This window comes from Trachypithecus francoisi, unplaced genomic scaffold (assembly GCF_009764315.1).
Source record: "Trachypithecus francoisi isolate TF-2019V2 unplaced genomic scaffold, Tfra_2.0 Lachesis_group10, whole genome shotgun sequence".
Taxonomy (NCBI): domain Eukaryota; kingdom Metazoa; phylum Chordata; class Mammalia; order Primates; family Cercopithecidae; genus Trachypithecus; species Trachypithecus francoisi.
In genome coordinates, this window is record NW_022681455.1 from 112,854,423 (window position 1) to 112,880,620 (window position 26,198).

The window sequence follows — 26,198 nt, forward strand, 5'->3', positions numbered from 1 at the left end:
CTGTGGGGTTGGCTGAGCCTTTGTTGAGATTGCATCACTGCTCATCTCCCTCTGCCCAACCTTGCTTCCTTCCTCTTCCTTTCACAGGTGTTAATACCAACAGCTCTCCCTAACAATGTCCAATCTTTTGTTAGTTCTCATGGGGGTCCGGCAGGGGGCTCTGCTAGGCCACAGGACTCATGCAAACCACAACTTCAGGATCAAATAGGAGGAAAAAGCTATGAAATATGGGAAAGAAGAGTCAAAACACCTGGTTTGTTTCTTTTTTCTTTTAACGGCTGTTTTTAATTACACAAGTAATACAATTATTATAGGCTTTCTAGACAGAAGTACAGAGATTAAATATGAAAGTCTGCCTTCAACCTCTTCCCCATCATTCTCCTCCTCTTCTTAGGTAATTACTTGAATCATGTGTTGAGAATCCTCTCGGGGCTTGTGCTATATACAGTTACATATATAAATGGGCGGGAGGTTATTTTTACCTAAGTGGTTATCAAAATGGTTTTAAAACTTACTTTCAAAATGCATTTTTTTTTTTTTTTTTTTTGAGACAGTGGTACAGTCTCGGCTCACTGAGGCCTCCATCTCCCAGGTTCAAGTGATTCTCCTGACTCAGCCTCCAGAGTATCTGGGACCACAGTCACACGCCACCATGTGCAGCTAATTTTTGTATTTTTAGTAGAGACAGGGTTTTGCCATGTTAGCCAGGCTGGTCTCAAACTCCTGACCTCATGTGATCCACCCACCTCAGCCTGCCAAAGTGCTAGGATTACAGGCATGAGCCACTGCGCCCAGCCTAAAATGCACATCTTAACAATTTATTTTACTTACTACCTTGTATTTTGTAGTAGGGATGTACTACCTATTGACTTGTTTTTTCCTCTCTTTTACAAACAAGCTGTAATTAACTTCCTTATTTCTTTTGGATAATTCTTGAAGTGTGATTGCTGGGTCAAAGGATATGCTTAGTTTTATTGTTTAAAGATACTTCTAAATTGTATACCAAAAAGTTCTACCAGTTTACACTTTTACCAACAATAATTAAGAGAGTGTATTTCCCCACACCCATCCACACGGTATGTTTTCATTCTTTTAAAGTTGTGCTAAACGCTGTTGGGTATGGGGAAAACGTTAACTGGTTACAATTTTCATTTCCTTAGTTCTAATAGGTGCAGTTTGAGTTACCCAGGAAGCCAGCTCGAAGACAGAGTAGTGCGCAGGACATTTTTAGGGAGAGCTCTTGGTGTTAACACCAGTGAAAGGAAGGAGAGGAAAGCAAGCTTGGGCAAAGAAAGAAGTTGAGCTGTGATGCAGTCTCAACAAAGGCCTCAGCCAACCCCACAGAGCTAGATGAACCTCAGAGCCTTGCTAAATTGAAGGGAAGGGAGCTGGCCTTTACGCCTCCATGTCATCAACAGTTATGGGATGTGGGCCCCGCAGGGAGAGATGCGTGGCCTTGGGCAAAGCAGTTTTCTTCAGCCTACACAATCCCCATAAAGGGCAATAAGTCCTTCATTGCCAAAGGGGATCTGGAAGGCCCATCACAGTCTCCACCACACTTATGAAGTATTGAGCACTATTCATAAGCATATTGGTCATATGGATTTCTGTTTCATGAATTACTTGTTAACTCATTTTTTACTGGGTTGTTAGTCTTTTTTTGCATTGGTTTATAGGAACTTCTTAATATATTACAGGTAATAATGCTTCATTATGTATGTGGCAAATACTTTCTCCCAGTCTGTAACTTTTCATTTTACTTTATTAGTGGTATTTTTTACCACACAGAAGATTTTAATTTTTATTATTATTATACTTTAAGTTCTGGGGTACATGTTCACAACGTACAGGTTTGTTACACAGGCAAACATGTGCCATGCTGGCTTGCTGCACCATCAACTTGTCGTTTACATTAGGTATTTCTCCTAATGCTATCCCTCCTCCAGCCCCCCACCCACCGACAGGCCCTGGTGTGTGATGTTCCCCGCCCTGTATCCATGTGTTCTCATTGTTCAACTCCCACTTGTGAGTGAGAACATGCAGTGTTTGGTTTCCTCTTCTTGTGATACTTTGCTGAGAATGATGGTTTCCAGTTTCATCCATGTCCCTGCAAAGGACATGAACTCATCCTTATTTATGGCTGCATAGTATTCCATGGTGTATATGTGCCACATTTTCTTTATCCAGTCTACATTGATGGGCATTTGAGTTGGTTCCAAGACTTTGCTATTGTGAACAGTGTGGCAATAAACATACATGTGCATGTGTCTTTATAGTAGAATTATTTATAATCCTTTGGATATATACCCAGTAATGGGATTGCTGCATCAAATGTATTTCTAGTTCTAGTTCCTTGAGGAATCGCCACACTGTCTTCCACAATGGTTGAACTAATTTATACTCCCACCAACAGTGTAAAAGCATTCCTATTTCTCTACATCCTCTCCAGCATCTGTTGTTTCCTGACTTTTTAATGATCACCATTCTAACTGGCATGAGATGGTATCTCATGGTGGTTTTGATTTGCATTTCTCTAATGGCCAGTGATAATGAGCTTTTTTTCCTAAGTTTGTTGGCTGTATAAATGTCTTCTTTTGAGAAGTGTCTGTTCATATTCTTTGCCCATTTTTTGATGGGGTTGTTTCTTTCTTGTAAATTTGTTTAAGTTCTTTGTAGATTCTGGATATTAGCCCTTTGTCAGATGGATAGCTTGCAAACATTTTCTCCCAATCTGTAGGTTGCCTGTACACTCCACTGATAGTTTCTTTTGCTGTGCAGAAGCACTTTAGTTTAATTAGATCCCATTTGTCTATTTTGGCTTTACTTGCCATTGCTTTTGGTGTTTTAGTCATGAAGTCTTTACCCATGCCTATGTCCTGAATGGTATTGCCTAGGATTTCTTCTAGGGTTTATATGGTTTTAGGTCTTACATTTAAGTCTTTAATTCATCCTGAGAGAGTTAATTTTTGTATAAGGTATAAGGAAGGGATCCAGTTACAGCTCTCTGCATATGGCTAGCCAGTTTTCCCAGCACCATGTGTTAAATAGGGAATCCTTTCCCCATTGCTTGTTTTTGTCAGGTTTGTCAAAGATTAGAGGATTGTATATGTGTGGTGTTATTTCTGAGGCCTCTGTTCTGTTCCATTGGTCTATATATCTGTTTTGGTACCAGTACCATGCTGTTTTGGTTTGGTTGCTGTAGCTTTGCAGTATAGTTTGAAGTCAGGTACCATGATGCCTCCAGCTTTGTTCTTTTTGCTTAGGATTGTCTTGGCTATGCAGGCTGTTTTTTGGTTCCATATAAAATTTAAAGTAGTTTTTTCCAATTCTGTGAATAAACTCAGTGGTAGCTTGATGGGGATAGCATTGAATCTATAAATTTCTTTGGGCAGTATGGCCATTTTCACGATATTGATTCTTCCTATCCATGAGCATGGAATGTTCTTCCATTTGTTTGTGTCCTCTTTTATTTCCTTAACAGTGGTTTGTAGTTCTCCTTGAAGAGGTCCTTCACATCCCTTGTAAGTTGGATTCCTAGGTATTTTATTCTCTTTGTAGCAATTATGAGTGGGAGTTCTCTCATGATTTGGCTCTCTGTTCGTCTGTTATTGGTGTATAGGAATGCTTGTGATTTTTGCACATTGATTTTGTATCCTGAGATTTTGCTGAAGTTGCTTATCAGCTTAAGGAGATTTTGGGCTAAGACATTGAGGTTTTCTAAATATACGACCATGTCATCTGCAAACAGAGACAATTTGACTTCCTCTTTTCCTAATTGAATATCCTTTATTTCTTTCTCTTGCCTGATTGCCCTGGCCAAAACTTCCAGTACTGTATTGAACAGGAGTGGTGAGAGAGGGCATCCTTGTCTTGTGCTGGATTTCAAAGGGAATGCTTCCAGGTTTTGCCCACTCAGTATGATATTGGCTGTGGGTTTGTCATAAATAGCTCTTATTATTTTGAGATATGTTCCATCAATACCTAGTTTATTGAGAGTTTTTAGCATGAAGGGCTGTTGAATTTCGTCGAAGGCCTTTTCTGCATCTACTGAGGTAATCATGTGGTTTTTGTCATTGGTTCTGTTTACGTGATGGATTACATTTATTGATTTGCATGTGTTGAACCACTCTTGCATCCCAAGGATGAAGCTGACTTGATCATGGTGGATAAGCTTTTCAATGTGCTGCTGGATTCGGTTTGCCAGTATTTTATTGAGGATTTTCTCCTCGATGTTCATCAGGGATATTGGTCTAAAATTCTGTTTTTTTGTTGTCTCTGCCAGGTTTTGGTATCAGAATGATGCTGGCCTCATAAAATGAGTTAGGGAGGATTCCTTCTTTTACTATTGATTGGAATAGTTTCAGAAGGACTGGTACCAGCTCCTCTTTGTGCCTCTGGTAGAATTCAGCTGTGAATCCATCTGGTCCTGAACTTGTTTTGGTTGGCAGGCTATTAATTATTGCTTCAATTTTAGAACCTGTTATTGGTCTATTCAGAGATTCAACTTCTTCCTGATTTAGTCTTGGGAGGGTGTATGTGTCCAGGAATTTATCCATTTCTTCTAGATTTTCTAGTTTATTTGTATAGAGGTGTTTATAGTATTATCTGATGGTAGTTTGTATTTCTGCGGGATCGGTGGTAATATCCCCTTTATCATTTTTTATTGCGTCTATTTAATTCTTCTCTCTTTTCTTCTTTATTAGTCTGGCTAGCGGACTATGTATTTTGTTGATCTTTTCAAAAATCCAGCTCCTGGATTCACTGATTTTTTTTTAGGGCTTTTTTGTGTCTCTTACCTCCTTCGGTTCTGCTCTGATCTTAGTTATTTCTTGTCTTCTGCTAACTTTTGAATTTGTTTGCTCTTACTTCTCTAGTTCTTTTAATTGTGATGTTAGGGCGTCGATTTTAGATCTTTCTTGCTTTCTCTTGTGGGATTTAGTGCTATAAATTTCCCTCTACACACTGCTTTAAATGTGTCCCAGAGATTCTGGTATGTTGTGTTTTTGTTCTCATTGGTTTTAAAAAACATCTTTATTTCTGCCTTCATTTCGTTACTTACCCAGTAGTCATTCAGGAGCAAGTTGTTCAGTTTCTATGTAGTTGTGCGGTTTTGAGTGAGTTTCTTAATCCTGAGTTCTAATTTAATTGCACTGTGGTCTGAGAGACAGTTTCTTGTGATTTCTGTTCTTTTGTATTTGCTGAGGAGTGTTTTACTTCCAATTATGTGGTCAGTTTTAGAATAAGTGCGATGTGGTGCTGAGAAGAAAGTATATTCTGTTGATTTGAGGTGGAGAGTTCTGTAGATGTCTATTAGGTCTACTTGGTGCAGAGCTGAGTTCAAGTCCTGGATATCCTTGTTAATTTTCTGTCTCGTTGATCTGTCTAATATTGACAGTGGGGGTATTAAAGTCTCCCAGTATTATTGTGTGGGAGTCTAAGTCTCTTTGTAGGTCTCTAAGAACTTGCTTTATGAATCTGGGTGCTTCTCTCTTGGGTACATATATATTTAGGCTAGTTAGCTCTTCTTGTTGCATCAATCCCTTTACCATTATGTAATGCCAGAATATTTTAATTTTTATGGAGTTGAATCTGTCAGTCCTTTATAAATTCTAGGTTTTATGTCTTGCTTAGAAAGGCCTTTACTGCCTTCAGGATTATAAAAGTTTATTGTGTATTTTCTTTAGCACTTTTATAATTTTGCATTTTTATGTTTTTATTTTTAGTCCATCTGGAATATATATTTTATATGTATAATGACATAAGGCTCTAATTTTATTATTTAAATGGATATCCAGTGGTCCCAAAACCATTTACTGAACATCCCAGGCCTTCCACACTGGTTCAGGTACCAGCTCACAAACCAAGTCTTCTGTACACGGGACCTTCTCTGGACTCTGTATTCTTTTTATCTTTCTGCCAGTTCCTGTGCCAGTGTCAGAGTTTTTTAGTGACTTTAACTGGTAGCTTGTTTTAATAGATCCTGTTAGGACAGGTCCGCCTTCACTTTTCTACACTTTCCATTTTTTCTTGGCCTTTTGTTTATTTCTTCTCTTAATGAAATTTAGATTTATGTTGACTGACTTTCAAATTATGTATGAATTTGGGGGAAATTAGCATACCCTATGGAATATAACATATTTCTACTTTTATGCAAGTTTTCTTGTGTGTCCTTCAGTAAGATTTTGTACTTTTCTCTGTAGACCTCATGTATTTCTTGCTATGTTTATTCCTAGACATATTTCAGTTGTTATTGGTTTTTTAAATGGAATCTTTTATACATTTAATTTTATTAATTTTTTTTTTTTTTTTTTGAGATGGAGTTCCACTCTTGTTGCTCAGGCTGGAGTGCAATGGGACAATCTCAGCTCACTGCAACCTCTGCCTCCCAGGTTCAAGCAATTCTCCTGCCTCAGACTCCCAAGTAGCTGGGATTACAAGCATGTGCCACCAGGCCCAGCTAATTTTGTATTTTTAGTAGAGACGGGTGTTTCTCCGTGTTGGTCAGGCTGGCCTTGAACTCCTGACCTCAGGTGATCCGCCTACCTTGGTCTCCCAAAGTGCTGGGATGACAGGCGTGAGCCACCAGGCCCAGCCAATTTTTTTTGTTTCTGAGATGGAGTCTCACTCTGTCGCCCGGTCTAGAGTGCAGTGAGGCACTCTCTGCTCACTGCAGCCTCTGCCTCCTGGGTTCAAGCAATTCTTCTGCCTCAGCCTCCCGACTAGCTGGGACTACAGGCACGGCCACCACGGACAGGTAATTTTTGTTATTTTTGCAGAGACAGAGTTTCACCATGTTGGTCAGGCAGGTCTTGAACTCCTGACCTCAAGTGATCTGCCCACCTCAGCCTCCCAAGGTACTGGAATTACATGTGTGAGCCACCGTGCCTGGCCTAATTGTATTATTACTGATATATAGGGAAAACTTCTCTCTTATCCTGCTACCTTACTGAGCTCTCTTTCCAGATTTTCACTTGACTGTCTTGGATTTTCCTAAATTGCTTTCCCTTTCAAAATTTACACAGCTTATTTTCCACCTTATTATATTGACCAGCACCTCTAGAGCCATGTGGAATTGTAGCCTCTTTGCCTTGCTCCTCATTTTAAAGGAAGTAATTCTAGTATTTCACCATTAAGTATAATGCCTGTTTTTGGCTTCTTTTCAATCTCCTTTCTCAAATTGGAAATATGACTGTCTATATTTAGCTTATCAAGAATTGTTATGAGGAATAAAGGTTGAATTTTATCAGATATTTTTATTAGCATCTATCCTTCAAGGAAGCAGATTACATGAATAGATTATCATATATAGTAACAATCTTTATGTTCCTGGAATAAACCCTACTTTATCATAATATATTATTAATAATTGTAATGAACTTTACTAAATTTGTTAAAAGTTTATTTTTTTCATCCATTTTCAGAAATGAGATTACTTTGATGGTTTAAATGTTTGTGCTTTCCTCACGTATTGGTGTCTGGATTATGCCATCCTAATATAATGAGCTGGAAAGCTTTTTACCTCCTTTTAAATCTCTGAAACTGTTTATATAACATAGGAAATATCTATTTCTTTAATATTACAAATAAACCCAACTGTTTCTCATTACTGTGCTCAGCAGTCCCTTCACCTTTTCTACATTCTTGGAGTTTTCCTTTTGCTGTAAATAATTCCTTCTTAATTCTTTCAGAAACAATTGTGGGTGACACAATTTCTCAGTATTTCCATGTCTGAGCAAGGTTTATTTTGTCATCATCCTTGAATGCTAGTTTGGCTGTATATACAAACTTTCAAAAGCATCTTCCCTTAAGTCTTCGAAGATACTGCTGCATTTCCTTGTACCACCCAGTATTAGAGACGCATTGTTAAATGTTAATGTGTTTCTCATTTTTCGGAGATTACCTGTTTTATCTCTTTGAACACTAGAGGTTTTTAGGCTCAGGGGGTTAAGCCACTCAACAGTTCACTAACCCTTTTAGTCTGAAGATCTACATTTTTCTTCACATCAGAGAGTATTTCTCCTATTCCTTCTAAATTAATTTCCATTTTTCATCTCATAGTATTAAGAAGATATTGAAAGCTGTAGATATCTTCTTCCTTTGTTAGCTTTTCTGTTATGTTTTCCAGTCATTTGCCCCTATAGACTCTGCATTACCTACATGAACATTATTTACAGTCAGTTTTAGATTTCTGCCTGGCCTTCCTGCAGCTTGCTCACGGGAGGCTTTCATGCTCAGTGAACATGAAGTATTCCTAACTTTGCCTGAAAAAGCCCGGTTAGGGAGACAAGTTTAATGGGGAAAGGATCTACCCTCCAAACTAGAACACTTTGCTTTTTTTTTTTCTACCATGTATATCAACTTACCCCCTTATAAATGCGAACCAATAAGAGGGCAGTAACCTCCATGCATGATTTCAAACGATCTAGGGAAAGACATTAAAAAAAAAAACCAAATATGGTTCAAGGAAAATAGCCATACTAATGTTGATGACAGTGTTAAGTGTTAATTTCTTTGAAGCACAGTAGTACAATATCTAATTTTAAACATGATCTGGGAGTCCTACTTCTATGAATTTAATGTACACAATTACCAGAATAAATACTCAAAGATTTCTGTGCAAAAGTATTCATTTCGGCTTTGTTTCAGAAAAAACCATGTGGAAATAACCTACATTCTCATCAGTAGGAAACCAGATTCACACATTTAAAAGCAATTTAAAAGAACAAGATAAAAGCACATGTACTAGCATTGATAAATCTCTAACACATCTTGCTAAGTAAAAAAACATATTTTTTATGTTTTAAAAAGCCAACATAATTTATATTGTAGAGATTCATTTATATTATGTAAATATAGTATAAAGTTCTAGAATATGCACAGACTGTCATCTCTGGAAAGTAAAGAGATAATGAAATTAGAAGTGATGGTTGAAGAAAAATTCAGATCTGCCTGTAGTGTTACAATGTTTTAGAGAGACAATATAAATATAATTACTTGTGTAATTTGAAATTAATTTTAAAAGAGGAGTAAGATAGATCAATAAGTAAAAATATGAAAACTATCTTAAATAAATTGTCAAGTGAAAACACAATGTTTAAATATTGTATAGAAGACTCATTTGTCAGCCGGGTGTGGTAGCTCAGGCCTGTAATCCCAGCACTTTGGGAGACTGAGGCGGGTGAATCACCTGAGGTTAGCAGTTTGAGACCTGCCTGGCCAACATGGCGAAACCCCGTCTGTACTAAAAAATACAAAAAAAATTAGCCTGGCGTGGTGGCGCATCCCTGTAATTCCCGCTACTTGGGAGGCTGAGGCAGGAGAATCGCTTGAACCCGGAAGGCTGAGGTTGCAGTGAGCCAGGATAGTGCCACTGAGCTCCAGCCTGGGTGACAGAGTGAGACTCTATCTCAAAAAAAAAAAAAAAAAAGAAAGACTCATTTGTGTAAGAAAAAAGTGAGAGTTATATGCGTATACGTATATGCATATACAAATATGCATAAAATATTCCTGAATGATATCCAAAAAGCTGGTAACATGGATTATCATCAAGAAGGGGACCTGAGTCATAGTTAGGATGGAGGAAGACTTATCTTTCAGTGTCTTCTTTTGTGAACCATTTGGGCTTTTTACCATGTATATGCACTAGTTAATATTTTTTCTTTTGTTAAAGAAACCATGATTTCCATATATGAACATACACCTTTAGAATATAGGTCTAGAGATTTTCCATGCTCATGGAATTCTGAAGTAACTCACAAACTGTAAACAAAACCAACCCATTCTTTTTAAATCTCTCAGGAGCCTGAGAACAAGGGTGATCATTCAAAGGTACGAATATACACTTCTCCTTGCATGATTCAAGAGCATCAGGAGACCCTGAAACGACTGTCTGAGGTCTGGCAAAAGGTCTCTGAACAGGATGATCTCATTCAAGAACTTCGGAATAAGCTGGCCTGCAGTAACGCTTTGGTAAGTGCCTTCTTCTAGAAATGTCTCTGGGAGACCCTCAATCGAGACATGGGGAGAGAAAGGAGGGAAAAAGAGTCACCTAAATTAATCTTTTTCACCAAGAATCCTCAAATGTCTGATATATACTTGCCTTCCCACTTTGTTCATATTCTCCATGATAAGGCCTCTCCCCATCCACGTAGTTTGAAATTCTAAAGAATCTTAAAATCGGCCGGGCGCGGTGGCTCAAGCCTGTAATTCCAGCACTTTGGGAGGCCGAGACGGGTGGATCAAGAAGTCAGGAGATTGAGACCATCCTGGCTAACACGGTGAAACCCCGTCTCTACTAAAGAATACAAAAAACTAGCCGGGCGAGGTGGCGGGGGCCTGTAGTCCCAGCTACTCGGGAGGCTGAGGCAGGAGAATGGCGTAAACCCGGGAGGCGGAGCTTGCAGTGAGCCGAGATCCGGCCACTGCACTCCCGCCTGGGCGACAGAGCGAGACTCCGTCTCAAAAAAAAAAAAAAAAAAAAAAAAAAAAGAATCTTAAAATCTCTCACACAACAACCTAAATGCCCATCAGTGGGAAATGGTTAAAGAGATTAAGAGAAATAATTAAAGAGATATCCCTATTGTGGAATAATATGCAGCCAGTAAAAACGACTAAGCACATCTGTAAGAGCTGCACGAAAGGAGCTTTGTGACTTATTGCCGAGAATAAGTTGCAGAATTCCATGTATAGTTCAGTCCTACTTTTGTTTTATCTCTGATGATAATACTAATATGTAAGTACAAACTGAATTTTCAATACTGTCCTCTCCCTTAGTGGAAGCGAGAGAGGGGGGAATAAGTGAAGAGGGGGTTTCACTTTTCCATGCTTGGGTTTTATTTGAATTATTTTCAACAAAATCAAAAAAGCATAAAATTAAAACCAAAATTTCATGTTTTTTTAATTTTTGAAAAAAGAAATTACACACACAGTCACACACTCCATAAGGAACTTCCCTCTTTAATTCTCAAACTTCGTATCCTGTCCTCTGATAGATTAGGTACAGCTCTCCATCACAGCCCCTGAAGAACCTTCTTCTGCCTCATCAAATGGACCAAACAGAGGTTTAGGAGAGAGTGCAAGTGTGGGCATTGATGAACTTGAGACAGATCACATATGCCTTAGAAAACCTTGATGTCAGATGGGGAGCTTAATTGCTTCTCCCTACCTACCCCACGGGGAATGCCTGATAAATTGTCTAATTCTGCAACTAACTTATGCTGCAGAAAGGAACACTCTGAAATAATAGTCATGGTAACAAGCATGTTTCATTGATCATCCGGCATAACCGATCTAAGCTTATTTGCAGGTTCTGGAACGTGAAGAGGCTTTGATAAAACTACAAGCCGACTTTGCTTCCTATACAGCTACCCACAGATACCCTCCTAGCTCCTCAGAAGAGTGTGAAGACATCAAAAAGGTGGGAGAAATTTGCTGATCTGTGCCTACCGGAATCGGGCTGAGCTGGGTTTGATTCTGGGCTTTCCTACTTATTTTTTATTTTTACATGACAGTTTACATTTTATTTTATATCTGTGTGACCTTGGTTGGCCCTGCCACAAGGATACTGTGTATAATGTGTGCCAAACCCCAAAGACAGGCTGCATTCGATTTTGGAATTGCACCTGTCTCTTAATTGCACCTGTCTCTAACAGTACACCTAAACAAGAGAATACTTCTGTTGCCTTGCTAGATTCAAAAGGACCATCCAGCCTCCTAGTGTCTGGCTGGAGTTGAAAAGTAGCTAATTTAGGAAAGATTATTAATCCAAATTTATTCCCCCTGCTTTTTTTTTTTTTTTGAGAACTCTGTGTTTGCAAAATTCAAAGCAGTATCAAAAGTTGATTCTAATAATAAATAAGCAGTTAAACCATGTAAACAAATAGCAAGAATTGATTGGCCAGGTGTGGTGGCTCATGCCAGTAACCCCAGAACTTTGGGACGCCAAGGCGAGCAGATCACTTGAGGTCAGGAGTTTGAGACCCACCTGTCCAACTTCGTGAAACCCCATCTCTACTAAAAATACAAAAATTAGCCAGGTGTGGTGGCACATGCCTGTAGTCCCAGCTACTAGGGAGGCTAAGGCAGGAGAATCACTTGAACCCGGGAGGTCGAGGTTGCAGTGATCTGAGATCACACCACTGCACTCCAGTCTGGGCCACAGAATGAGACTCCATCTCAAAAAAAAAAAAAAAAAAAAAGATGAACCAGGAGTTAAAACATGGCCAGGTGTCCTCTTAGGTGAGATCCTATTAAGTCAGCCGTGACTGAACTTGGTACCTGGCAAAGCCAGCCACAGGAGGCCACGCCGGGCAGGTGCTGGCATGCCTGCATGCCCCAAGACTGATGCCGAAATAGGGGTGAAGTGGGGTGGCAGAGGGAATAAACAACACGTCAGCTCCCCAAGGGGTTCTCTAGTCAGGGAGGAGGAGACTCTCCTCTTTCCAGGACTTTCCAATCCCAGAAAGTTGGTTAAACAAGGGATCAATATTGAACTTTGTAATTCTTCCTTGGACATCTGTCAATATTTATTTTAAAGATCAGTTACATGTTATTCACATCCTGACCTAGAGCAAAAATCTCATAAGACTCCATTTTTTTAATGATACAAACTTCCCCAAGAAGCAGAGTACACCTTCCCCCATCGTGCTGTGTTTCCTTTCCAAAGCCTTCATGCTTCCGGGGGCTCCATTAGGAACGAGAGACCCACGCCAGCTTTTTCCAGCAGGCCTCTCCTCCCGTCAGCCAGTGTGGCACAGTGTGGGGCTTTGAGTCCCTGCAGTGCCCCCTCCTGAGTCCTCTCCCCAATATCCCTGATGCCCAGGCAACGAATTACTCCTCCCCAGCCACATGCTCCTGCCTTCTTTTGGTGAGGAAGACAATCCCCTCTCCTTCAGGGTAGAAGCCAAAGGTCTTGCAGAAGGGCCCCAAGCCCCACGTGATGTAACCACCAGCTCCTCACCCCTCCTCCAGCTCTCCCCATCGCCTGCTCTGTGCCAGCTGCGCTTGCCTCCTACCTGTTCCCTCCACAGGCCTTGTCTCTGGCTAGTCTCCCCGCCTGAAAGCTCACCTCCAGCAAGTCTCAGCTGAGAGGCCACCTTTGCAGGGAGACCAGCCTATTGTCCTACTCAAAATTACAACATGCACCTCGCCCACCCATGCCCCTCCATTCCCCTTCACTCTTCTGTTTCCCCCATAGCACTTATCAACTGTTAACATTTTCTATAAGCCACTACTTATTATGCTCTTCATCTCACCCACTAGGTCAGCTCTGTGGGGACAAGGATTTGTCTGTCTTTTGCTCCACATTATTTGCTTTGAAAACATTAACAGAGTCATGCCCAGCACCCAGGACAGTGCCGGGCACACAGTACATTCTCCATAAACAACTGTCTGTCTCAGGGAGGAAGGAATACAGGGATGGCTGCTTTTATGTGTATTCCGTGTGAGCCTGAGAAGTCTGCAGTATCCTTTTGTTTTATTCTCTTTTTTAAAAAATTTAATTGAGATACAATGGACAAATTATAAAATTCACCATTGGTTTTTAGTATATTCACAACATTGGGCAATCATCACCACTACCTAATTCCAGAACATTTGTGTCACCCCAGAAGAAACCCTGTACTAGCAGTCACTCCACGTACCCATCCCCTGGTACCCAGCAACCGTTACTCTACTACTCTGTCCCTACCAACTGTTGTGTGTGGCCACTGGGCATTTTAGAAAGCATTCTCCATTCTCTCTCATCTCCTCATCCTGCCCTATTCTTCCGTCTGCCAGATACTGAAGCACTTGCAGGAGCAGAAAGACAGCCAGTGCCGGCATGTGGAGGAGTACCAGAACCTGGTGAAGGATCTGCGCATGGAACTAGAGGTCGTGTCAGAACAGAAGAAAAACATCATGAAGGGTAAACCAGGGCGGCAAGCTGTGACAGGGGAGCCAGAAGGAAGCCTAGCTCTCCCCTGAGCATAGACTCTGTCCCGCCCCTTGGTAGACATGATGAAGCTGGAGCTGGACCTGCACAGACTGCGGGAGGAGACATCTGCCCACATTGAGAGGAAGGATAAGGACATCGCCATCCTGCAGTGTCGGCTGCAGGAGCTGCAGCTGGAGTTCACCGAGACCCAAAAGCTCGCTTTGAAGAAAGACAAGGTAAAGTGAGGAACACTGGTTGGAGTTCCCAATGGGGCAGGTGTGAGGCCATGCCCTGTCAGGAACCGGTTCTGCCTTCACCCACCGTGATTGCTTTGGGAGCCTCAACACAAGCACAATGAGATGGTGGCTCTTCAGGCCCAGATGCAATCCTAAGCACTTCTTTGGTATTTCTCATCATACATAATAAATGAATCTGATCATGCAGGGACCAAAACAGAGGCACTGACTTTTCCCAAGCCCCACAAGGTAGCAAGAGCATTTGGGACACACTTACTTGCATCATTCCCTTATACTCTTTTTATGCCTGATAGTGGAAGGAAATGATATAAAATAATAGATAGCCTTACGAAGAATTTCAAGTGAATTTCACTTTTAAAATCACAAATATCTGGCTGGGCATGGTAGCTCATGCCTGTAATCCCAGCACTTTAAGAGGCCGAGGTTGGGAGATCCCTTGAGCCCAGGAGTTTGAGACCAGCCTGGGTAACATGATGAAACCCTGTCTCTACAAAAAAGTGCAAAAATTATCTGGGCACGGTGGTGTGCACCTGTAGTCCCAGTTACTTGGGAGGCTCAAGTCACAGGATCACGTGAGCCCCTTGAGCCCAGGAGGTGGAAGCTGCAGTGAGTCGTGATCATGCCATGCACTCCAGTCTGGACACTAGAATGAGACCCTATCTCAAAACAAACAAACAAATTACAAATATTTTATGAATATGTAAATAGGCAGTTTGAAAATATTAATGGAGCTGTGCCCTAAAAGAACTGTTACTGCCAACATAAATCAAGTTCTTAGAAAAGCCTAGAAATGGAACGAAGAACAGAAAGGTTGTGAAACCAATGCAAGCTTTTGTAATCAGTACTATTCTGACTCTGAACTTCCGTCAGAGCTATTAAAAATAATCCAGCTGAGGGCTGGGTGCAGTGGCCCACGCTTGGAATCCCAGCACTTTGGGAGGCCGAGGCGGGTGGATCACTTGAGGTCAGGAGTTCGAGACCAGCCTGACCAACATGGTGAAAGCCCGTCTCTACTGGAAAAAAAAAAAAAAAATTAGCTGGACATGGTGGTGTACGGCTGTAATCCCAGTTACTTGGGAGGCTGAGGCAGGAGAATGATTTGAAGCCGGGAGGGGAGGCTACAGTGAGCCAAGACTGCACCACTGCACTCCAGCCTGGGCAACAAGAGTGAACTCTCTCTCAAATAATAATAATCACCATCATCATCATCCAGTTGATAGACTGGCTGGTCAGGAAAACCTCCTGTTTCAAGGCACAGAGGAGATATGCCCATCAAAACAGAGGCATTTGGAGAGATGATGACAAGGCACGGAGTCTGGGTAAATGGCTTTGAGTCATTTGTATATTCACTCCACAAATATTTTTGAGCCCTGAGATATGCCAAGCACTGTCCTAGACACTAAGAATATAATAAAACCTGCAACATGCCACCTCTCATGGATCTTGCACTCCTGTGTGCGGAGACAGCCAGTAAACAAAAGTAATATATAATACTGATATACCCATGTCAGACACTGATAAATCCCTCCAACAGCTTGGTGGTGGTTTTACACAGAGTGACCAGAGAAGTCCTCTCTGATAAGGTGACATTCTGGCAGAGATTTGAACGAAGTGAGGGAGCCACCCAGGCAGAGGTCTAGAGGAAGAATATTCCAGGCAGAGGGAATAGCAAGTGCAAAGGCCCTGAGGTGGGGTCTGCTTGGAGTGTTCCAGGAGCTCAGCGGAAGCAGAGAGGGGTCGGGGTGGCAAGGGATGAGGTCAGACAGGTAGCCTCAGACCAGACCATAGGGTGATTGTAAGGACTCCCTCCTTTTTCTAAGAGATGGAAGCCGGTGGAGGGTTTTGAGCTGAGGCAAAAGATCTGACTTGCACTTTTAAGATCCCCACCTCTAGCTGGGCACAGTGGCTCATGCCTGTGATCTCAGAACTTTGGGAGGCCAAGGTAGGAGGATCACTTGAGCCCAGGAGTCTGAAACCAGCCTGGGCAACATGGTGAGATCCCATCTCTGCAAAAAGAATGTTTAAACTAGCTAAGTGTGATGGCCACCCCTGTAGTCCCAGCTACTCAGGATAGTACGGTGGTAGTTATCCGTATGGGTCTATAGCAACCTCAGATCTTGCCTCCTTAGAAGAAAGAATTTGACTGAGGGGCAGAAGGCAGAAGGAGAGACTGAGGCAAGTTTTAGAGCAGGCAGGAGTGAAGTTTTTTAAAAGCCTTAGAGCAGTAATGAAAGGAAGGAAAATACACTCGGAAGAGGGCCAAGCAGGCGACTTGAGAGACCGAATGCCGTTTGACCTCTTGACTTGGGGTTTTCTTACTGCAACCTCCTAGGTTCAAGCAATTCTCCTGCCTCAGCCTCCCAAGTAGTTGGGATTACAGGTACCCACCACCATGCCTGGCTGATATTTGTATTTTTAGTATGAGATGGGGTTTCACCGTGTTGGCCAGGCTGGTCTCTAACTCCTGACTTCAAGTGATCCACCTGCCTCGGCCTGCATATACTCCTGGGGTCCTGCGTTACTTCTCACCATTCTCCTAACTCCTGAGACCTTACCCAGGAATCCGCTACTCACCAGTTTCAGGTGTTTTCTATCTATTAGGAGCCTGCCTTTCCCTGGCACCGGCTGTGACAAATTATTACTTTAGAGTGACAATTAACAACCTCCTGACTATCACCTGATGGTCGCCCAACAACCCTGGTGTATGTGGCAGGGGAGCCCTCTCCTGCCCTGCTCACACCTGACTAGCTACCTGCTGTGAAGGGAGGCTGAGATGGGAGGATCGCTTGAGCCTAGGAGGTTATAGCTGCATTGAGCTATGATCATGCCACTGCACTCCAGCCTGAGCAACAGAGTGAGACTGCCTCAAAAACTAAAACTAAACTAAGATAATAAAAGGCCAGGCATGGTGGCTCAGACCTGTAATCCCAACACTTTGGGAGGCTGAGGCAGGTGGATCACTTGAAGTCAGGAGTTTGAGACCAGCCTGGCCAACATGGTGAAACCCCATCTCTACTAAAAATACAAATATTAGCCAGGCGTGGTGGCGCATGCCTGTAATCCCAACTACTTGGGACGCTGAGGCAGAAAAATGGCTTGAACACGGGAGGTTGCAGTGAGCCAAGATCATGCCATTGCACTCCAGCCTGGGTGACAGAGAGAGACTATGTCTCAAAAACAATAATAAGAATCAGAATAAAGACTCCCTCTCTCGACGGTGTGGAGAATAGCCTGAGGGGAAAAGGAGTGGAGGCAGGGAGGTTCGCCCAGTGTCCAGACAGGGGATGCCAGTGGCTTGGATGAGGGCTTGAGACAACCTCTCATTGCCTTCATCCACCGCCACTCAGACCTTTCCCAGCATTTGCATTTTGCTTTCTTCAGTTCCTCCAAGAGAAAGATGAGATGCTGCACGAGCTGCAGAAGAAACTGACACAGGTTCAGAACAGCTTCCTGAAAAAGGAGAAGGAGCTGGAGAAGCAGCAATGCATGGCCACAGAACTCGAAATGACAGTCAAGGAGGCTAAGCAGGACAAGTCCAAGGAGGTGGAGTGTGAGGCCCTACAGGCTGAGGTCCAGAAGCTGAAGAACAGTCTCGAAGAAGCCAAGCAGCAGCAGAGGCTGGCTGGTGAGGCCCCCGCAGGTGCTGTCCCCACCACACTTTTCTATGGGGCTAGTGCCGCCCTAGAGCAGCCACCTTCTCTCTCCCAGAGGCCACTTCCCCTCGCCCCCTCCAGTGTCTCACTGCAGACCTCCTCAGGGCCTCATCCTATACCTCACAGCAGTGGCCACCACCCTCTTGTATTCCTTCACCCACTCCCAAGCTCACCTGCCCTCTGGAGTCATCCACCTACCATTCTCCCAGAAGTCTTGCCTGAAGACCCTGGGCCTTCCTGGCCACAGGGAGGCAGGGCTCTGTCCTTTGCACCACATTCCTCTCCATCTTCTCCAGGCCCTCATCACACAATTTGCTTCTCCCTTCCCTGGCTTTTTATTCCCTTTCTCCTTTTTGTCCCCAAATACATTCTGTTCTGTGCAGCTTGTACTATGAATGATGTCCTTGTCCCTCCACAGAGCCTGCTTTCTCAGAGGTCACCAATAACTTCTTGCCTTGGGTACAGGGTTTCTCTGGGGGTGATGAAAATGTTCTGGAATTAGATATTGATGATGGTTGCATGACTTTGTGAGTATCCAAAAAACCACTGAATTGTATACTTTTAAAGGGTAAATTTGCCAGGCACGGTGGCTCATGCCTATAATCCCAGCACTTTTGGAGGCCTAAGTGCGCAGATCACTTGAGCCCAGGAGTTCAAGATCAGCCTGGGCAATGTGGCAAAATTTTGTCTCTACAAAGCACAGAGATTAGCCAGGCATGGTGGTGGGCACCTGTAATTCCAGCTACTTGGGAGGCTGAGGTGGGAGGATCACTTGAGCCTGAGAGGTCAAGGTTGCAGTGAGCTGAGATTACGCCAATGCACTCCAGACTGGGCAATAGAGTGAGACTCTGTCTCATAAAAAGTGGAGGTGGGGGTGCTAAATTTATATTACATGAATTACTTATCAATTTATAAGATAAGATCCAAGCTTGGCTTCCTTCTTTACCCTCCTTTAATGCTGTGTTCCTTGATGCTATTGGCTACTTATGCCTCAAAGCTTGTTTCTCAGCTTTGGAGATATCACGGGTCCATCCTTCTCCCACAAACCTCCCCATTGTTCTCTTTTCTCTCCTGCTTTGACTGTAGTCATCAAGGACTCTCCCCTTCTTCCTCATTCTTCAGTGAGCTCCCTCCTCTGTGTAGCTCCCTTTCTCCACAGGTAACTCCAAAACTTCAAGCCCCAGCTCTAACTTTGTAACTGCCTTCCCCTCATACCCAGTGGAAGCAAAGGCATGGGCTAGAAGAATATTGCTGGACGTTTTTCTCTATTCTAATGTATTCCAATTTTCCTGAAGCAGTTTTTCTTTTATGTCAGATTCCTGCTCAAGAACGCACTAAATCACATCTAAGCATTTCTCTTAGGCTTCCAAAGTCCTCCAAAGCCCCCACTCATCCATCCACTTACTCAACTCTATCAGCCACCATTCCTCCCCACTTCCCTTTCCAGTCAAATCGATGTCTTCTCCCTTCCTCCCACACACCTTCCCCATTCTCCTCACCAGGCATTTGCTCTAACAATCCCCGCCCCTGGAATTCCCTTCCTCCCACTTCTTTTTCTACATCTCGGCTTCTGTTTGTCCACTCATCCATCTCCAAGCGCTCTGGCCCATGTGGATCTCTCTTCCTGAACCTGGTCAGTGTGAGTTTAACGTGACAGTGTTCTCTAGGATGGTGGGCCGGTAACCCTCCCTCAGGAGCCTCTAAACTCCAGGAGGGTCAGGATTTGTCCCCAATGACAGAATGAGTTGCACATGAGTTACTGAGAAATTTCTACCAATGTGTTTAATTTTAGTCCAGAAGGTGTCCACAGATGAGGGGTAGACAAAGACAGATAATTTAATAGGGTTCTTTAGGACTGATCGTGAAATGGAGAAAAATAAGGACAGACTGGGAATTGAAGTAGAGCACAAAATGAAAGGAGAAACTCTTCAGCCAGGCTGATAAGAGTGTGATCTTCATACACCCTCCCTTCTCACGTGGCCATCTCCCCGCTCCCGCAGCTCAGCAAGCAGCCCAGTGCAAAGAAGAGGCTGTGCTGGCAGGCTGTCACCTGGAGGACACCCAGAGGAAACTGCAGAATGGCCTCCTCCTGGACAAGCAGAAGGCAGACACCATCCAGGAACTGCAGCGAGAACTTCAGAAGCTGCAGAAGGAGTCTTCGATGGCTGAGAAGGAACAAACCTGCAACAGGTGCCCAGGCTCACCTCCAGAGAGAGGTTCTGTCCTTCTTGAGCCAGCTGGGCCCTCTGTGGGCAGCTGCCCAGGCATGGGAAAGCAAGGACTTCCCATGGGGTCAGCTCTGCAATCTGCCCACATGGGCACTGAAGTCTGTCCTCCTGTGGCTGTTATTTTGCTTTAGAAAACGGGTGGAGGAGCTGTCATCAGAACTCTCTGAAGCCCTGAGGAAGCTTGAAAATTCAGACAAGGAAAAGAGGCAGCTTCAGAAGACAGTGGCTGAGCAGGATATGAAAATGAATGACATGCTCGATCGTATCAAGCTCATTCAGCACCAGGTGTGACGGGCAGGCAGACAGCCCATTCAAATGCTTGCTCTGCTTAAGATAAAACACAGGCCAGGAGCAGTGGCTCACACCTGTAATCCCAGCTCTTTGGGAGGCCAAGGCAGGCAGATCACTTGAGCCCAGGTGTTCCAGACCAGCCTGGGCAACATAGCAAGACCCCACCTTACAAAAAAAAAATACAAACATTATCAGGGCATAATGGTACATGCCTGTAGTCCCAGCTACTTGGGAGGATGAGGTGGGAGGATCCCTTAAGCCTGGTAGATTGAGGCTTCAATGAGCTATGATCTCACCACTGCACTACAGCCTAGGTGACAGAGACCCTGTCTCAAAAAAAAGGAGAAAGATTAAATATATCAGTCATTATTTGGGAAGATGTCACTACCAATCCATGCAAATTAATTGACCAGAATTGTGTTAGTATGCTAAGCCAGCCACTCAGCACCAGCTCCCATTACCAGTAAGAAGCATTTTCAATGGTTAACCTTAAAATTAATCAAACAACAATGTTGTTCTTTCTAGGATTCAAAAGCTATTCTTATCAGTCAATTTATTTATTTTTTAAATAGTGCCCAGCAGCAGGAGATAATTGTCAGTCAATTTAAAGTCTTTGATCTCTGAATTACTCTTTTTATGCTCTTCTAAGATTTTTAAACTTCATTCAAAAAGGTTTTTGATAAAGATTTGGAATCTTCCAAATCTTTGGGAAGAATTGGTGAGAAATTGGGAAAGAAAGCGGTGCTTAGGAATTGGATCAATAAATAAAATAAATTGCTATATCTGACTGAACAAAGAAAAAATATTACAGACATTAGAGGAAACTTTTTATTTTACGTATGCTATATAACTAAGGAATTGTCTTCTTATTCATTCCAGCCATGCTCTGTGTGCAATTGTCTGTATTTTTCCCCCAAATATAATATAATCTAAGACAGTCTTTCAGCTCAGTCTTTATTTTTTCAGCACAGGGAGCAAGAATCCACCAAATGCAAGTTAGAAGATGATCTTCAGGAGGCCACAAAGCTACTGGAGGACAAACGGGAGCAGTTGAAGAAAAACAAAGACCGTGAGAAGCTGATGGAGGAAGAACTTGAAGCTCTGCGGCAGGAATTTAAAAAGAAAGACAAGACGGTGAGTGGGAGAATCCCAGGAGAGCTGGGTCAGGAATCCAGAGTGGGACATGACCCCAGCAGGGCCTTGGGGGATGCAGAGGCAATGGATGCTCAGACCTTAGGAAAGACAGGAAGGACAGTGGAAAAGGCCAGTGAGGAGGGGAGTGAGAAGGCCTGAGTTCCCGCAGGGTGGAGACAGAGCTGGGGGAGAGGGAGGATGGAGTGGGGCTTTTACAGTTATCTGAGATTAACACCTCTTTGCTGTGCTTTGTTCTTTAACGAGGGAACAGTTGAAAGAGAATTCCAGAAAGTTGGAGGAAGAAAATGAGAATCTCCGAGCAGAGTTACAGTGTTGTTCTACACAACTGGAATCCTCTGTCAACAAATACAACACCAGCCAGCAAGTCATCCAAGACTTGAATAAAGAGGTGAGTAGACAGGAACAGGAACCCCAAGGGAGTGAGGAACTTGAACCCGGTGACCCTTGACCTGAAATCTGTACCCACCTCTCCTCCACACAGAAATGCAGCTAACTGCTCAGCCAACTGCGGATCCCGGGCCACCTGCAGCTCCACTTCCCTCCCGGTTGGCACCTGGTTGCTGAGCCAGAGAAATGTTTCTTCCATATGTGGAAGATCTCATCTCATATCTGGTGGAGCCCCCAAGCTATTTGGGCTTTGGCATCAAGTCTTCCAATGTTCCATTTTAGACCAGAGTTGAATGAATCCATTTTGGGGGGCAATTTGCTAGGGAACACTTCCAAAACTTGTCATGAAGCACAAAAAGGAGATGAAAGGGGGGATAGTTATTTTTCATTACACAAGTAAAAATGACAGAAAGGAGTAAATAGCATCTGACATATGCTAAGCACTGTGCTTGAATTCAGTCATCATTTATTTATCATCCACTTAAGCTCTTTACATGGCTTCCATCTGCTCTACAGCCAACATGAGAGACATGATAGAGGAAAGAAAGATGGAGGGCCAAAGTCACTGACCAGCAAGTGATAGGATGAACCACTATTTGAATCTGTGAATTATCCAGTTCTAACACCTCTTCCATTTCTCCCTCATCATAAGCAGCCATCCTTTCTCCAGCTAAATCATTTCCACCTTTCTGGGCAAGAGAAAAATATAACACCTTGGTAGATGGTCTCTTGGGCTACAAATGAAAGGCCAAGCAGCCCTTTCCTATTATTGACAGTAATTAATTTATAAAATACTGTGGAAATATTCTAGAATCAAAGAGCCCCGGTATAACTGAGGAACTGAATTTGTAATTGTAATTAATGTTAAGCTTATTTAAACATAAATAGCCTCATGTGGCTAGTGGCTACTATATTATACAGCACAGGCCTAAGGCACTGACTGTTCTCAGAGTTGTCCTCCAGAGATAATAATCTCTCCTTGAGTGTGACCCAGAGTTGAAGTCTGAGTCACTGAGATCCCTAAGGAACCTCCATGAACATATGGGATACTCAGATTCCTACGTGTTTAGTATGAACCTAGTGTCATATTTGCCAAAAGAAAGATAACCAAGTAAATGTGAAAGTAAAAACAATAATTTCAGATTACCTTTAATGAGAATCAGGAAGTTAAGGGATGTGTGTGTGTGTAGAAGCATCTTCAACTTTTAAAAACATACCTCACATATGGAAAACTTAATTAATTGAAATAACCATTAGAAAGAAGCTTTGATTATTTTTCTAGAATGTACTTCCTTTCATTAATATTCCATATTTTAATTTGAAAATTTTCCATTTGAAGCCAAGGCAATATACCTTGATATCTTTTTCATCTCTTTGATTCTAGAATATTTCCACAGTATTTTATAAATTAATTACTGTCAATAATAGGAAAGCTCATTTATTTTTTACATATTCAGTCTGTATTTGGACATTTTATTGAACTCACTTATAAGTTGTAATTTTTTTTTAGTTACTTCTCATGGTTTTTTTTTAAGTAGATGATTATATTATTTGCAAGCAACAACAGTTTTCTAATATCTCTTTGCAATATTTATATTTATTTAATTTTTCTTGCCTTATTGCATTGGACAGTACCTACAGTTTAATGTTCAACAGCAGCAGTGTTGGCAGGCTTTTTTTTTCTGAATCTTAAAGGAATGCCTCTGTTTTAGTATGATGTTCCCTGTAGCCTTCTTGTTGCTGCCTTTAGCAATTTTTTTTCAGTTTCACATTACTAAGAGTTTTATTAATATGGATGCTGAATTTTATCAAATGCTTTTTTTAAAAAAATTATTGAGATGATTATATCAACCTTCTTAACCCATTTCCCATTTAGAAAGAAAAAAATTGCAGCTCACTGCTAGTGCAGTATTCTTGGGGCAAATGGGAAATGAGTTAAATAAATAATGTGGTGAATAAAATTAAGTAATTGATCCCAATTTTGGCCTACCCTTGCATTCCTAGTATGAGTCCTGATTGTGCATCATGTCTCAATCTTTTAATATAACATTTGGCACATTCTAAGAAGTGAAATAAGATCAGTATGATTGGAATGCATTGATCAAGGGAGACGTTGGTATAGAATGAGATTAAAAAGGAAGCAGGGACAGACATTATGGCCTCTGTTAAGAAATTTGGGGTTTTATTCTAAAAGCAACAGAAAGCCATTGATGGATTTCCTCAAAGGGACAGGGGAGGTGATTTGATCTAAGTTTGCAAAATATAACTTTGACTACTGTGTGGAAATGGATTGGAGGGAGTGGTAGGTATGGAAGTGAAGAGACCATTTAGGAAGCTATTTCTGTCCAGGCTAGAATGGTATCAGTGAAGAAGGAAGCGAACAAATTCAAGATGTGTTTTGGAGGTCTAGCTAGAATTCACCAGTCTAGCTGATGGAATGGATGTGAGAGAAAGTGAGGAATCAATGATGACTTCATGAAATTCACCTATAAAACCATCTAGACCTAATACCATTGACAACAGAGAGAGTAGGTATTTTATTAGAACTTTTACTAGAACTTCTTGAATTCTATAATTCACATATTTCTATATGTAGATTTTTAGAATCTTTCTCCAAGCTAAACCACTCATGTTAGCAAAATTTTTTAAAGCTTCCATTTTAGCTTCTAGCTTCACTGTCATTTTTTTTTCACCATCCTCAGTTTTAGTGTCTTACCTCTATACTGACATTTCTCATTCAACCATCACTTATCAAGCACTGACAGTGAGTTATAGTTTCTCCAGTGATTCCTCTGGTTTACTGGGCAGACCCTGCTGACTCCATGTTTTTCAGAAGTCCCCAGAAAAGATTCACTTCTGTTTTCAGAAGACCAAATTATTTCATCTTTAGGAATAGTTTCACCACCAGGGCATGTAAAATATAGTGTCAGAAGTCCAATCTACCACTTTTCGTCTCACTAATTCCCAGGGCCAAAGGTACTCAAAATTGTATCTGAAAAAGTAATAAACTTGAAGCACTGAATAGTTACTGGAGATAAAACAAGAAAACCCAAAAGAATGTGTTTCTGTGTGCATGGCCACTTTCAGATGCAGGTGTGCTAGAATACCAAAGAATACAAGTCAGGCATATGAATTTCTGCAGTCTCCTTCCAGCTTCCAGACTCAGAAGCAGATATCTGTCCTGTACTTAAAGTATAGAAGGTGGCTAGTTTCTCTGTGTGTCTATGACAATAACTCATAGTCGTATAGTAAAAGAAAGCCCTTTGTACATGTATCACCTCATTTGATCATCATAAAAACTCCATGAAACAAAATGATTTCAATTTGTGGAAGCAGAAACTGAGGCTGGAGAAATAAGTAAATGATAGAACCTGGACCTCAACCCAGATTTTTCTGACTCCAGACCTCAACTTCCTTTTAACTATACCATGAATACTCATTACGAAGTTGAAAACAGACTTCAGTTTTTAAACACACTTCTACCAGACCTACATGTTCCCTAACATGTTGATCAATTGATCCCTAACTCCAAAAATACAATATTTCACGTGACAGAACAATGGCCATTTCTGAGCATTTCCTGAACCTCTGTCATGTGCCGTGCCCTGAGTTACAGCAATGGGGAAACAGCAGGAAACAAAACACAGGCACAGTCCTGCTTTCATGGTACATCAAGTCTAGTGAATTACGTCAGGAACTAAGTGAGTCATAAAACACAAAGGAAACGTTGTTATCATGTTCACTAACCTCAAATCGGATTCCGGGTCTTTATCAAAGACTGCAGAGTATGTGAAAGGGACTTTTTTGTGTACTTGGTATATCATGCCCCAGCACGGCTGGTACTCCTGGTGTTTGAGGGAAATGCTAACTAGAAAGGAAAATGTGGCTGGGGGGTGCAAAAGAGCCTAGAAAGACAGCTCTACCTTTTACAACGGTGAAGTGAAGACGTGGGTGTTAACACGGACTCTGCAGGTTGTTGCAGACAGGAGAGAGCCTAGCTCTTGTTCCTTTCCTATAGGCACAGAGAATGCCTCTATGACCCTGAGCTGGCACCTTGACAGTTCTGCTCTCCCTCCCTAAAGATAGCCCTTCAGAAGGAGTCCTTAATGAGCCTGCAGGCCCAGCTGGACAAAGCTCTGCAGAAGGAGAAGCACTATCTCCAGACCACCATCACCAAAGAAGCCTATGATGCATTATCCCGGAAGTCAGCCGCCTGCCAGGACGACCTGACACAAACCCTGGAGAAGGTGAGGCCACACCCTCTAGTCTCCAGGCCTGTTTTCAGGCGAGGAAATGTCAAGGGAGCGGGAGAGGC

At 42.2% G+C, this 26,198-nt stretch overlaps 1 protein-coding gene across 3 annotated transcripts in view; it reads left to right on the top strand.

The window, feature by feature from the left end:
- PMFBP1 (polyamine modulated factor 1 binding protein 1) overlaps positions 1 to 26,198 on the top strand; it is a 54,986-nt gene that overhangs the window by 22,052 nt on the left and 6,736 nt on the right. For all 3 annotated transcript variants that reach the window (XM_033218847.1, XM_033218848.1, XM_033218846.1), the window contains 10 exons: positions 9,799 to 9,969; positions 11,306 to 11,416; positions 13,777 to 13,903; positions 13,991 to 14,148; positions 17,551 to 17,794; positions 19,823 to 20,012; positions 20,182 to 20,335; positions 21,308 to 21,475; positions 21,747 to 21,884; positions 25,966 to 26,130. In XM_033218847.1, coding sequence (XP_033074738.1) covers positions 9,799 to 9,969; positions 11,306 to 11,416; positions 13,777 to 13,903; positions 13,991 to 14,148; positions 17,551 to 17,794; positions 19,823 to 20,012; positions 20,182 to 20,335; positions 21,308 to 21,475; positions 21,747 to 21,884; positions 25,966 to 26,130 — 1,626 coding nt within the window. The remainder of the gene's footprint in view (positions 1 to 9,798; positions 9,970 to 11,305; positions 11,417 to 13,776; positions 13,904 to 13,990; positions 14,149 to 17,550; positions 17,795 to 19,822; positions 20,013 to 20,181; positions 20,336 to 21,307; positions 21,476 to 21,746; positions 21,885 to 25,965; positions 26,131 to 26,198) is intronic.